The sequence below is a fragment of the Delphinus delphis genome, chromosome 4 (assembly GCF_949987515.2).
Source record: "Delphinus delphis chromosome 4, mDelDel1.2, whole genome shotgun sequence".
Taxonomy (NCBI): Eukaryota; Metazoa; Chordata; class Mammalia; order Artiodactyla; family Delphinidae; genus Delphinus; species Delphinus delphis.
Window position 1 is genome coordinate 81,791,603 of NC_082686.1, and position 14,954 is coordinate 81,806,556.

At 44.8% G+C, this 14,954-nt stretch overlaps 1 protein-coding gene across 1 annotated transcript in view; it reads right to left on the reverse strand.

Moving 5' to 3' along the window:
- Positions 1–1,826: 1,826 nt before the first annotated feature.
- MAP3K13 (mitogen-activated protein kinase kinase kinase 13) overlaps positions 1,827–14,954 on the reverse strand; it is a 133,046-nt gene continuing 119,918 nt past the window's right edge. The window contains exons 11-14 of the mRNA XM_060010994.1: positions 12,299–13,085; positions 9,766–9,836; positions 6,756–7,053; positions 1,827–5,908 (exon numbers count right to left, since the gene is read on the reverse strand). Coding sequence (XP_059866977.1) covers positions 5,807–5,908; positions 6,756–7,053; positions 9,766–9,836; positions 12,299–13,085 — 1,258 coding nt within the window. The 3' untranslated portion in view covers positions 1,827–5,806. The remainder of the gene's footprint in view (positions 5,909–6,755; positions 7,054–9,765; positions 9,837–12,298; positions 13,086–14,954) is intronic.

Consider the following 14,954-nt stretch of genomic DNA (forward strand, 5'->3'; position numbering starts at 1 on the left):
CTACCCGGGCGATGCGGTCAATAAGGGACATCTTCCTATTAGCCTGCGCCTTCTGGTGGGGTTCCCTCTGGTCTGCAACCACGGGAGGACCCTGTGTGTCTGGTCACTGGGCAGCAGCCTGGGGCCAGGAGCCAGCGTGCCCCTGAGTGCTGTGAAGTGGCTCTAGCGAGTAGGCCTGGGATTTGGCCGGACGTTTTCTTACAGTGGCCTTACCGTCTGCTTGGGGGCTTGGCCCTGTGTGAAATCCTGCCAGCATGCTCCGGTTACGTGACAGTTAACAAAAGCCTTAACCTAACCCTTTTGGGGTTACCCTATTTCTCAGAACAGTGATTTCAGAGCTCCCCTCTTCTGCCACCTGTCCCTGAGAAGTGTTCCAGGTTCCACAGGGGTCCTCCATTTGGCAGTCTAGTTCCTTCCAGTTTGAATAGGTGCTTGCAGTATTGGCTGTAACATGCAAACAGGCAGACTAATGTGATTCTTATGTGCTAGTCTGTGAGGCTGCTAACATTGGCGATGTGAGTATATTAGGACATTTATTCTATGAAATCAGCAATGAAGAAAAATCTTGCTGCCTAGAAAGGCACTAAATTCATACTGACAGTACAAGTCAGAGTCTTGAAAAGAATGTCACGTTTTGGTACATCAGTCTCATAGAGTCTAAGGAAGAAGCAAGTAACTGGGACTTGTATTAACTTTCTGTTTATAGAAGGTGGTGGAGGAACATGCTCATTTAACAATGAAATGACGTAAATGAAGAGACATTTTGGAATTCAATATACAATTGGAATCGTACTCCAAAAGGGCAGTGGGTGGAGGCACATGGCCTTTTTGCTGTCATTGGTGCTGCCCCCTGATAGCTGTAGGGTGGGATCTATAAGGAGTACACTGGTATATCCTGTCATTCTCCCATCAGGGCTAACTCGAGATCTCAAACCACCTTAGGAAATTAATTATGAGGTTAGAGCTGGGACAGCAAACAGATCTCCCCTTGCACACCAATTCCAATCAAGTGCCAATTATGGCTCCAAATGCTGTGTTGTGAGAGGTTCTGAGGCCATGTCCAGGCTCAGTAGGAAAGAATATGGTGATCAATAAATACCACGGTCTTGGGTATTGAGGGTGGAGATGGCAGATGGTGGTATGAGGTGGTATTTTGGTTTCTGGCTTGGTAGAAAAACAAAATACAACATAGGGCACTATACTGCAGAGCAGGGCAGGAATTCCTTGGAATTTGTAGAATTCAGTCACAGGAAGTTCAAGTAGAAACATTTTAAGGAAGGGGGGCGGATTGAGACAAAAGGGCATGGAAAAAAAGGGTAAATCTTTTGATCGATAAGAATGCATTCACACTGGAAAAACGTCAATGCTCCACAGTGGGAGAGGGCATTGAAAATTGGGTTGGTACCAGGAAAACCCCAAATCATCAAATCTATTATTACTTAGGGTAAGAGGAAAATTTAGTACAATGAGGCCTTTAAGTGGAAGCCCAGTGTACTTATTAAACCCTACTAAAATATCCTTAATTCTAGAAGGATGGATTTGTTGATACTAAAGTTTTAAAATATGTGAACTTCAAGCTGGTCATACCGAACCATCATACAACACAGTTAACACCTTCACCTCCCTGGGTAGGTGCTCCCCACAATCTCACCAACAGGTCCAAACTTTAGTGGTGGTGAGGTCTATTATAACTGCAAAGGAGGATGCAGGCTTCTCAGTCCCTCTGCCAAGCAATTTTAAGAGGAATTGTTATTCAGAGGACATGATCTAGAAATAGATAGGAATCAGAACCAAATGCCCATCTGCAAAACAAATAAAAACTCATTATCTTGCAGTCAGTCAAAACCAGATGCTAAATGAATGTGGAATTCACTTCAAGGGGGTTAAACTTTTGATCAACAATGAAGCTTGAAATCATAGTCCTGTGATTCCTTAAAGCACTGCCACCCAGTTGTCAGACTGAAGAATTAGCTCTTAAATTCCCTGAGCTCTTCGTTCCACTCTTCAGATGACTGTGGAGTTGTTCTCAAAGAAACACACACTAATTCAAAATTGTGCTGGTTATTTCAAGGCAGGCAGTGAAGGGTAGCCTGGGATAGAGAAGGCATTTCTCTTTTAACCTAGACTAAAGACACTGTTCTCTGAAGCCTCTAGTCACTTCTACTAAAAAAATAAGTAAAATGTTCAACGTGGAACTTTATTCAACTTTTTTTTTTTTAAATAAATTTATTTATTTATTTTTGGCTGCGTTGGGTCTTTGTTGCTGTGTGCGGGCTTTCTCGAGTTGCGGCGAGCGGGGGCTACTCTTCGTTGTGGTGTGCGGGCTTCTCATTGCGGTGGCTTCTCTTGTTGTGGAGCTCAGGCTCTAGGCATGCGGGCTTCAGTAGTTGCGGCTCATGGGCTCAGTAGTTGTGGCTCGCGGGCTCTAGAGCACAGGCTCAGTAGTTGTGGAACATGGGCTTAGCTGCTCCACGACATGTGGGATCTTCCCGGACCAGGGCTCGAACCTGTGTCCCCTGCATTGGCAGGCGGACTCTCAACCACTGCTCCACCAGGGAAGCCCTATTCAACTCTTGACAATAGAGTGAATGACTTGAATATTCAATACTGTTTGCTATGCTAACTTGCTCATAACAGTCAATCCAGACAGGTATATGGCATTACCATGACAGACAGTCAAGATGGGAATTCGAAAAAGTTATCAAAATTATGAGGTATTGGGGTGGGTTTTCCAGGAAGACCATCACTGAAAGGGGTAAGACACGTTAACCTTCATGTTCCTCTTTGGCCACGACAGGTGGGCAAGACCTGGACACGCTGAAGGGTCAGTGTTGTATGTTGGACAGAAAGAGGACACAGAGGGACTTCCCTGGCGGTCCAGTGGTTAAGACTTCACCTTCCAATGCAGGGGATGCAGGTTTGATCCCTGGTTGGGGACCTAAGATCCCACATGCTTCGCGGCCAAAAAAACAAGACATAGAACAGAAGCAATATTGTAACAAATTCAATAAAGACTTTATAAATGGTCCACATCAAAAAAAATAAATAAATAAAGAGGACACAGAGTTGTAGCCTCTCTGTTCTCAGAAGTAATGAACCAGAGAGATTCACAGTATGGTGTGGTCTGAAGTCAGAGGATGAAAAATATGGGCTTTCAAGGTACTTTTCCAGCTCTGTGACTAAGAGACTAAGCCTCATTCTAGAATTTCTCTTGTCTTGCTATGGGGTGACATCACAGTTAGGCATTTCTTTGGTCATGCCATCTCTTTATTTCCTTTTTATAGTCTCCCAACTAGGAGAAAAATGTTGGTTTTATGGGATTTAGTAGGAAGGAGATTACAAACTATGCTGCCAGTTCTTGAAACTATCTACCCCACAGGCCCCATGCAGATTCCCTGTAGGCCTGTTCCTCTCAGGGCATTAAATAATTCTGTTTGTGCTTCTAATGTAGTCCCATGATTTTATTTCTTAAGAAACTCGAGAAAATGTACAGCTTTTGAACTCTTTGTCCACCACTCAGTCATCTGATGCCCACCTAGGAGCTTTTGCGATCAAGTCAAAATCACAACGTATCCACTGGACCTCAGGGCGGTACACGCATCCTCAGATGATTGTTGTTGTACACAGAAAATGAGGGAATACAGCTAAGACAAATACCAGGGAGCTCCCAAATGGCAGTTCCATTTTCATTCCTTCATAAGAATCCATAATAATTCATGGTTAGCAATAAAAACAATCATTGTGCTACACCATAAACCACACTTTCTGATCGACAGAAAATGAGAAAGATAATTATAAAATAAAATAACAATGATAATAATACCATAACTTAAGATCTTTCATGTAGTCCAGCTACAGAATTTATACAAAATGGAATAATTTAATGAAACAATACTGCTCTCTGTATAAGTTAAATATTTTCCTTCAGCCTACCTAAGAGCTATAAATTACAGACACTAAATTTTAAATCAATGTCTCAACATAAAGTGTAAACAAATGGAGGGATCAAAACAAGCAAAAGGAACTGCTCTATATTCCCTCCTGCTTTTCCTTTTTGGCCAATGCAATCAGTGACACCCAGAGGAGGGTGATGTTTTCATCTGTACTGGAAATGGTTTAATACCTGTGTATGTAAGTCTTTCCTGAAGTCTAGTCCGATGCAATATCAGAGCGTCTAGCCACCCTCTCCAGGTCTTGAGCTTCGAGGTTGTTTGGCTTTAACTGATTTTGGAGACAGAGACAGGAACTAGGCCAACATCTGTTTTTATATAAAATTCTAGATAAAAATTTCCTTAACGCCAAGGCATCATGAGGTACCTTGGGATGTTTCTCAGAGCCCATGACCCTAGAGACAGGAAGGACCTCATGCCTTGGACAATATTTTTCCAATCTCTGCTTAGCATCAGTTGTTCTTTCTATGAATTTCCAAATCCAATTATTCAAAACTACATTGATCCAAATACATGTTACAAGTAGCATTTAACAAAAATGCTATCGTGATAGGGGAGGGGTTGCCCTTTGCAAGTTGCTTATTTTGCCTTTATTCTGATAGTGGTAGCCAGTCACTACAGCTTCTGGGATAGAATGAGTTAACAAATAAAAACATGGGGGATGGTTTGGGATTGGACATCGGGCAGACTGACACACCTCCTAGCTGTCTTCAAGGACTGTTCTGTTTAAATCAATAAAACTCTAGTAGACAAGCAACCTGGTTCCAGGGTGGGGTGATCCCATCTTCTGCACGTAGTTGAACTGAGACATTCTGAGAATGTCCTTTTACAAATTCCACATTTGCTCTTCCAACACTGTTGGACATTCTCTTTTTGTCTTCTCCTTCTCTCCTCCTCAGGCTCTCCCTCCCCTGCCCCCTTTTTCCCTAAAAGAAGCGGCCAACAGGTGGAAAGGAAATAGGCTACAGGAAACTGGCACTTGAGTCTGAAAAATCAACACATTGGTCAAGGTAATGCATTTGCCAAGGTAGTGACATTGACAGCATAAAAAGCAGAAAATTTGTCAAGGACAAGGTTGGACACTGTCTGTAAGTCTCACTACCAATGCTGCTCAGCGTTTTAAAAATGAGATCAGCTTTGACACACGCAGTTTTCTTTTTCCTCCTAGAGGAAGCACATGCCCTCAAAGGCCTTGGGTGCAAGTCTCTGGTCTCCAAAATTGTCTAGGTCTTTCCATCACCCATCTGGACAAGCTGGGTGAATTTAATGTGGTCTGTTCACAGATTACCTGGAATTGCTTTTCTTTTGCTGTTTTTGTTTTCTAAAATGTTCAGTATGTCTTGCTCTGGCTCTTCTTCAGTCACTTATGGCCAGAGGAACTGGTCCCCTGTTCAAGCAGCAGTTAATACCTCCTGGCTCCACAGATTCCCAAGGATGTTGCTCCTGAATTCCACTTCTGTTCTTTCCTCCTTTCTTTCTCTCTCTCTCTCTCTTTTTTTTGCAAGAAATTATTGTCTTTCTCTCTATCATATATAGTTCACTCTTTACAGTACAAAGTGTTAAAATGTCAAACAAAAATAAATATCAGTGTTACAGTAGCTAGAATATTCAATAAAATAGATCCCTGCCATTCTTGATTGAAATGTTCAGTGAGACTTAATTTCATTTGGATATTTTTTTCCAGAGATTTGTGAAGTCTCATGTTCCTGTTATTGCAGCTCACGTCTAGGGGTAAGAAAGATGGGGCAGCTCTCTTCCCAGACAAAAAAGCAGGGAGAGAGTGGGAAGAGTCTGGGTGTGGGATGGATGTGAAATGCCAGTATAGTCATGAGATCTTCAGGGTAGGTATTCTTTCATTACCAAGTAGCAGAGCTGTAGTGTTTATTGGTCCTAACTGTGGCATCAGAACGCTCCCCATCTGAAGAGTCACAGTCCGATTCTTCAAACTGCATAGGATTCTGCAAAGTCAAGACAACATAAGACCTTAATTCCTTTCTGCAATCACTCAGTAAACATATTTTGAGCACCTCTCATGTGACAGGCGCTGTGCTGGGTTGCTCGCTAAGATAAAGGAGATCAGGTCCTGTCCTTGTGGGGTTTACGGAGAAAGAAGACATATAAAGATGATGATGGCAATTATGACGAAGGTGATGACAGTGATAACAGTGCCCCCAAAGCCCTACATATATTGTTTACTATGTCCCAGGCACTGCTGTAAGTGCTTTAACATCTATTAATCCACTCAATCCTCACAACAACCCTATGAAATAGGGGCTGTTATCATACCCATTTTACAGATAAGGGAACTGACCTACAGCGAGGTTAAGTGGCTTACCCAATGTCACACGGTGAGTTAGTGGAAAGGCTGAGATTTGCATCTAGGCAGTCAGATTTCAGGGTCTACACTTCCAACCACTATGCTATCGTGCCTCTCAGAAGGCAGTACCGTCTGTGAACTAAAGTGTTACATGTGCTCTGATAGCATGTAGGGGCTGGTGGGGACACAGAGGAGGGAAGCTCACACCCTTAACCAGGTTGGGAGATGGGGTTGGAAGTGATGCTTGAGTGAAATCTTGGAATGAAGGGTTCCTGAGCAGTTCCGTGTCTGTGCTTCCTTTGGGAGAACTGCCCCCATTCTGGGGGGGCTCTGTTATCTCTGTACTTCTACTGACTTCATGGAGGCAGTTGTTTTATCTTATATACTAGACGATGATTGTAAAGGCCCTAAGGACTTGAGCATGTTCTAACCCAAAGAGCTCCAGGAAGGGAAGAGTGATGAGAGGAGAAGGGAGGAGAACCCCCCACCTCATAGCCACGGTCCTCCGCACACAGCTTGCCCAGAGACATCTGCGTCTTCACACGGCGCACAGCACACTCCTTGTCAGACAGCCCGTCTGAATGCGAGGATATCTCAATGGGGATCTCCGGCGTCTGGGACAGCAGGTCATCTAGCTTCTCTGCCAGGCGGTCTTCGAGTTTATCCACTAACTCCTCAGGGCTGTTTGAGTGGTCACTGGTATTTCCTTCCTCTCCGTCAGACACAGAGAAATTCTCAGAGCTAAAGGTTGAATATGACTGGCAGCTGCTGATACAGCGATGGGGCCTAGAACCACAAAGAACCAGAGGAACTTAGTCCCAGGAACGGCTACTTTCCTTTTTTTTTTTTGGCATGCCCCGGGATCTTAGTTCCCTGACCAGGGATCGAACCCACGCCCCCTGCAGTGGAAGCGTGGAATCTTAACCACTGGATCGCCAGGGAAGTCCTTACTTTCCTTTCCTTGTCAGTCAGTCGCAGCCTTGGTGGGAGGTGATCTAGTTCTTTTTTCCTGCCCCTGAGGGAGAGTCAAATCCCAAAAGGTAGAAACTGTTTAAAGCAACAGAGAGAGAAATCTGAGCTCTGTTTGTTTTATATGTTTATGTGGCTCCACACAACGCTCCAAAACTGATGGCTACCGCTGGTCTCTGAGAAAATCCGCTGGTCTAATGACACTGTGTACACCGCTGTGGTATGGAAACGTTCACATTGAGAGTGTGCTTCTTATACACAGAGAATCAACCACCTAGGTTCTCAAGGGTGAAAGAGACTTTGGAGAGTCTCTGGTCTGACTCCTCTCCCACAGCAGAAAACTGGAGGCAGAGAAGGGAAGTGACGTGTTCAAGGCCACACAGCAGAGCTGGGCTTGGGCCAGGTCTACTCACGTACCACCATGTCCTTCCCTACCTGCCTGGGCATGGTGGGGCGTTTCTCATGGGGCAGAGCGGCCCAGAAGGCCGACCCCCAACAGAAATGTGCTTGGAAGGAACATTCACTCTGCAGCTGTGGGCGCTGCCCAGCCAGTTGCTGGCTCATTCCAGGTAACATCTGGGTTTAGCTCTGATGAGGCAAAGCTCCTGGGGTAGGGGGAGGGGATTTACGAAAGTTCCTCATTTCTTTTCCATTGTTTGCAAGAAGCCTAGTAAATAAGAATACTGTTAGCTTACGCTGACTTAACAAACAAAACAAATAAGAAAAGAGAAGACTGCCCTTTCCCTCTGTCATTGTCTGATCTTTCTGTATTTCTTAGTACAAAGCGATTTTGATGGCATATGATCTGAGTTTGGGTGATGGGCAGGCCAGGTGATGGGCTGGGGGCGGGGGTGGCATCAAGGACACATGAAAAGAGGCCAGATGGAGGAAGCCCATGTGGGAAACGGAAGTTAAAGTAGGACTCACACCTTCTCAAGGCTGGTAATCCAGGGGCTTCCCTGGTGGCGCAGTGGTTAAGAATCCTCCTGCAAATGCAGGGAACACGGGTTCGAGCCTTGGTCCGGGAAGATCCCACATGTCGCGGAGCAACTAAGCCCCTGCACCACAACTACTGAGCCTGCGCGCCCAGAGCCTGTGTTCCACGACAAGCCACTGCAATGAGAAGCCTGCGCACCGCAACTAGAGAAAGCCCACGTGCAGCAATGAAGATCCAACAAAGAAAGAGAGAAAGAAAGTCTGGTAATGCAGAAGGGAGACAGAGAGAAGAATGTTATAATATTAAAAGCAAAACCGTGAGGTAAAACTAAAATTTTGCATCATAGCAAGAAAGAAAGGTGGGAAGCCATCAGGTGGGCTGAGTTAATGGTGGTCATAAGAACAAAAGCTGGAAGTAACATAATTGCGATGCCTGTAGAATGAGGTCAGAGGATGAAAAGACATTTTATTCGGGCTCAATGTCCCTGCATAGGAGAAAACACAGCGTCCAAGGAAACAACAAGACAGCAATGGCAATGTGGTAGGAATAGCTCAGGGGATGAGGACAGATTTCAATTTTGTGTACAGCATAGGCACCCGGAGTACAATTTACCAAAGTACTAGAAGTCCCTTGGTTTTAGGAAATTCCTGGTTCTGGGTAGGTACACAAACCTTCCTGGGGGATTCTTAAAGGCTTCCTCTTCAAAACAGATGCCTAGTAGCAGAAAAGGCCTCCTGGGAGGAAAACTACCTTCCATACTTCTACAAAAGGGCAGCTCTTAATTCTAGAAATGAGGGGTGTGGTCCTTCTTTAGTCCTATAAGCAAAGTTATTATTGCTGGCTAGGCAGGAAGCTATTTCTAAGGATGGGTGGAAGGAGGACTCGACTCATTTAATTATACTTAATTTGAGGTATAAAACCCAAGGCATGGAGAGTGCTATGGATTTAATTGCATCCTCCCAAAATTCATATGTTGAAGCCTTACCTACAATGTGACTGAATCTGGAGAGAGGGTCTTTAAGAGGTAATTAAGGTTAAATGAGGTCATATGGGTGGGGCCCTAATCTGACAGGTCTGTGGCCTTATAAGATGAAGATCTCTCTCTCTCTCCCCCACCATGTGAGGACACAGCAAGAAGGCTGCTGTCTGCAACCCAGGAAGAGAGTTCTCACCAGGAACCTTGAACTTGGACTTCCCAGCCTCCAGAAGTGGGAGAAATAAATTTCCATTGTTTAAGTCACCCAGTCTGTGGTATTTTGTTATGGCAGCCTGAGCAGACTAATATAGGGAGGTACACTAGAAATCAGTAAAATTACCCATAAAACAGCACAGCCATCTCTCATAAACTGCCCACTATGTTGTCAATTATAACCTTGAATCCATATTTATTTTCCCCATCTTGCAGTTCCTATCTAGTGAATTTGGATAAACTAGAATCTGCTGTGCATAGCCAGCTGCCAAAATGGGCAATGGTAGGTTCCAACTTCCCTATAAGCTGGCTGTTAGAAAGCAGCCTGTGATCAAACCGGAGGGCAAACTCAGGATTTTCCCTGATTACACTGAAGGCAATCACATGTGTTTATTGGTTTTACCTCTGTCTTCGTGGAAATTCAACTTCACTATCTACTTCCCCTTCTTCCTCTTCAGAGGAGTCATCTCCACTCTGAGGAGAACAAGGAGGGAAGAGTCTTATTTCTCTTTCTCTCTCTCTCTTACACACACACACACACACACACACACACACACACACGCACACACTCCTTGTAAAAGATTTAATTTTCATCAAAGACATTGAGTGGTAGCTTGCTGTCATTTTTAAACATATATCTCTTCATTCATTTAGCAACTTTCCCTGGGTGTCCATGATGAAAGGCCCTGAACTTGAAGAGGGGTAACTGGAGAAGAGGTCTTGGATTTTGGGGTGGTGTCTTGTAACCACTGTCACTTGTGGTTCTAGGCTCTGATATAGAGACTCCAATAAGAGGTGATCTTTTAGTTCTTCAAAGCCCAACAACTACTTTTTCCCCTTTTATGTACCAATCACCTTTTCACTAATATTATAGTTATTATGCTTACATCATCTCTACAACTAAGACATACATTATTTAGGGTCAGACCCCATCTTGTTGTACTGTATTCCTCCTCCACCATTAATACAACACTGCATACAAGGTAGGTGCTTAGCACATGACTGAGTCAGCATGTGGGCACAGATAAGAGAACTCTGGTTGGGACATCTGAGGCCTCATCATTGCTGGGGCTCTGTGGTTGATCTGGAAGGGTGGGTAAGTGTCCCATCTGAGAACATGATCTTCCCTGTGAGGGAAGATTCCATTTCCCTTCCAGGGCATAGGAACAGCCCCACTTCAGATCAACTGTCATTAATGCATGGGATTACTACAATCCCTTGTGAGGTGGGTAAGTAGGTCCAAATAACTGTACCAAAAATTGAGGATAATTTACCTTTAAAGTCATTTCTGACAATCCATCACTTTTACCCATTTGTATTCTGATGTGCTTTTTTGCGTAGGAAAGACAGGGATGGAGTTATCCTGACTGTGGAGATGAGCACCTCCCCCTAGAAGACCCGTGGGAGTGTATCTCAGCAGAGAGAAGTTAAGCTGCTCTGTGGGAGTGTGGTTTTAGTGAGGCCAAAAGTAGAAGGGGTGTGTTCCGTGGCCTGCAGACCCACGGATGCCTCAAAATGGCATCAGGATGGTTCAAAGATACATGTTACTTGGGAGGGGACGGGGGAATGGGGTGATTGCTAAAGGGTGCAGGGTTTCTTTTTGGGGTGATGGAAATATTCTAAAATTAGTTGTGGTGATGGCTGCACAACTCGAGAGAAAGAACTGAGTTATACACTTTAAATGGGAGAACTGTGTGGTATGTGAATTGTATCTCAATAAAGTTGTTACGAAAAAATTATGTTATTGGCTTTAGGGGTCAGAGGAGCAGAGACTGACTTAGCCCAAATCCACTGCACTACCTGAAACACAATTTATTTCTGGGAAAGCTCAGTCAATAGCAGCACTGTATGCGGAGGAAGAAATACAGTTCTGAGACAGTGGCCTTCAGCTTCAACTGCTTTTCTAGTAAATGTCTAGTTGACCAAAACATCCTCATTTACATTTTAGACATTTTCATTCCTTCAACGGAACTTCTGATGAACGATGATGATATGAAACAGTAGTTAGAATTGAGTGGGTGTTTTCTCTGTGCTAAATACTTTTCGTACATAGTGTTATTTTTAACACATTAGCAAGATGAGCTCACATTTTTGGAAGGTTGCTATGTGCCAGGTCCTGTTCTAAATGTTTTGTATGTATTAACTCATTTAATCTTCACATCGACCAATGAGACAGGGTCCACTATTAGCTCCATTTCATAGATTAGAAACCGATGTTCATAAAGGTAATAAGTGGAAGAGCCTGGCTTTGAACTCAGGTCTGACTCCCAAGTTAGGGCTCTTACCCACAAGGGAGGAGAGGTAGCCCGCCTCCCAGCTAATAAACCACAGGCAGCCAGTGGGCGAGGAACAGGTTTCAGTGACTGAGAACCAGCTGGATCATGACGGTTATTAATTAAGGCGATACTGTGAAGAAAGCTAGTTCCATGGGGGATTAATAGATGTTATTTTAAAAAGGCAATACGGTCACATAGGTGAGGGAAGTGCTGGATTAAACAAGGTTATTGCATGATTTTCAAAGCCTAGGATTTGTTAATGTGAGCTTAGGAAGCTCCAAGAGGGGACAGAGAATACTGTTTCCCAAACATGTTTTATAACGGGAGCCTTCCTTCTTGCTACATCCCTTAGGACTAGGCTAGAGTAGCGGATTCCAAACTATTTTGATGACATGTTGCTAACACATGGCTATTTTTCATTGATAAATTATCTACATTTGAATCAGTCCCCTGATTCAGGAGTTTCCAAAGTGTACTCCTTAGTCCATCACTTAAGCAGTGTGGAAAGTATTAAAAGTAAATAAACTATTTATGCTTTTGTTATCTCATCCTTTTACAAAATGCATATTTTTTATGTACGTTTTATACTGCATAGAATATGACAGGCTCTGACATTCCTTGAAGGCAGTGACACACACCGCGGCTGTCATCACACCTTACCTTCTGAAGGGGCCTTGTTTTTCGAGGTAGCGCTGGGGGGGTGATGTGATGAGAGGTGTTGAGGGATGATGCAGACCCACAGCCGCTGAATTCCTTTTCTTCCATTTTCTCAGAACCTTGGGCATTTTCCGAGAGGGGATTGTGTGCTGGTGGCTTGAAAAGGTTGGGGTTCCTCCCCACGGGCTTGGCAGAGGGGACGTCTACGGACCCATGCTGTTCTGGCCTGCGCTGGAGGCAGGGGTCATAGGGGTCAGCCTGACAACAGCCCCAGGGGCCAGCCTGGCCCTTGTTGGGCTCAGAACTTTTCCAGCAATCTGCTGCCACGGCCGTGGAGATGAGGTCAGGGCTGGAGCCAGGCATCTGTCTTTGAGCATGGCTGCTGAGTGGGCTCCGTAGGGCCGCCGCGGGGCCAAAATACCTCAGGTTGTTGGCGCAGGTTGCAACGTCCTGTCCGTGCATATCGAGTCTGGGACGGTGACTCTGAGACGTGGCAGGAGGGGGTTGCTGGTGTTGCTGCTGCAGAGGACTACGGTGATGGGGAGAAGGGTATTCGGACTGAGCCTGGTGCAGGTAAGTGGGATGGGGTGAATTTTCCCGGGCTGGCTGGCTTTTTAAGATCGCCGCAAAGTCACTATGGCTGCCTCGGCTACTCCCGCGGCGGTGGCGTGGTTTGCTCCGATATCGGCTCTTGCTGCTGGAGGTGGACATTTTGGGACTTCCGGACAAAGGGGATGCAGTGGGAGCCACTTCCACACTGGGGATACCTTCAGATCTCAACAGATCTGGCCTGGGAGAAAAGAACAGGTTTGGTTTTAAACACATGAAGACACATTCAAGTTTGGGGAAATGTATCCCAGGCCTTAAAGTACACATAATCTTTGAATCAGCAGTTACATACACAGGGATTTATCCAGTGGAGATAATGGATGTGCACAAAGATGTATGTTGGAAGATGTTATGTTAAAGCATTGTTTAAAATAGCAGAAAGCTAGAAACAACCTAATGTCCACTTACAGAGGATTCCCTTTATTCCTTCTGGATTTTATTCTGTGCTTCACTAGCTGAGTAGTCAAACCCCTTTAAATTCTAATTTACCCTACAGGCTTCTTGACCTCTTCCTCATAGTGTCAGCTCTCAGCTTGGTGCCAATATGCCAAGGCACAGGCATGGGCGTTTGCTCACGATCAGAAATCTGTCTGGTGATGGATCCCATGAGGGATCACAAAGGACAGAGGTCTGGGACCAGAGAAGGAAAGCGCAGTTAATTAGACAAGAGGCTAAATTCAGGGAGTTTCGTCTAGACATGGTCCCCTTGAGGGCTGCTACTAAGTCATATCCACCTTTGCATGTGGAGGACACTAGCAAGGAGTCTTGCTCACAGTAGGTACTCAATAAATGTTTCAGGAAGGGGCCGAAGGGGTTGGCAGTAGAGGAGGGGGAATTAATAGAGAGCCCAGGAGGTTGCGTAGAGCCAGTAAGAGAAGGGCTCATGTGGAACGACCTGGTATTCTACCGTGTTCCTAAAGGGAGGAGGGCCTCTCTCAGCCCACTGAGCTAGTCACGTGGCTCACGTGCAGGAGGAACCCAGAGCCTGCAGGTAAACCTTACACACACCAACACCAAGGCACACAGGCAACCAATAAATGATTTCTAAACTGAAGAACTGATTCAGGGCAGAGACTCTAGGATGCCAGGTAGTATCGCTACCTCCTTCCTCCCAAAGAGTAGCCCCACCCTTCTTTCGGACCAGACAGACACAAATCAGCTGGAGATTTCAGAGCTGGAGGGCCCAAACTCTTTTTTTTTTTTTTTTTTTTTAAAAAAAAAACAACAGAATCCTTTACTCAAATGAATTATGAGAAACCCAATATATAAAATAGATACAGTAAGAGAACAGATTGGTGGCTGCCAGAGGTGGGGGTGGGAATAGGGGGTGGGCGATATGGGTGAAGGGGGTCAAAGGTACAAACTTCCAATTATGATATAAATAAGTCATGGGATGTAATGTACAGCATGGTAACTATAGTTAATAATACTGTATTGGATATTTGAAATTTGCTAAGAGAGTACATCTTAAAAGTTCTCGTCACAAGGAAAAAAAATTTGTAGCTGTGTGTGGTGATAGATGTTAACCAAACTTATTTTGGTGATCATTTTGTAATATACACATATGTTGAATCATTATGTTGTACATCTGAAATTAATATAATGTTATATGTCAATTATATCTTAAAAAACCCAAACCCAGATATAGTAGAACAGCTGAAGAGAGGAGGGAGAGCAGAAGCCCCTCCCATGGGGCTCCCCCTCCTTGTCCTCTCTACCCCTGCAGTGGCCTCAGAGACACCTCTGTTCAGGCCCTAGGGGGTCCCAGACCTTGTAAGGAAACCACAGATGCAGTCCTGCCTTCATCCTATGTGATGAAGAACCCAAACCCCAGCCAAAGTGGCTCCTGGTCTCACAGCTCATTACTATTAGAATCCAGACAAGAAGTCTCTCCTACTTGACAGTCTGGCTTGTTGGACGTCAGAATACAGCTTGAAGGTGCGTACAAATCACTTGGGAGCTTGTTGAAATGACTGCACGGGTCTGGGATGGGGCCTAGGAGCCTGCGTTTAGCAGCCACGCTCTCAGATGATGCTGAACTAAGGACTAC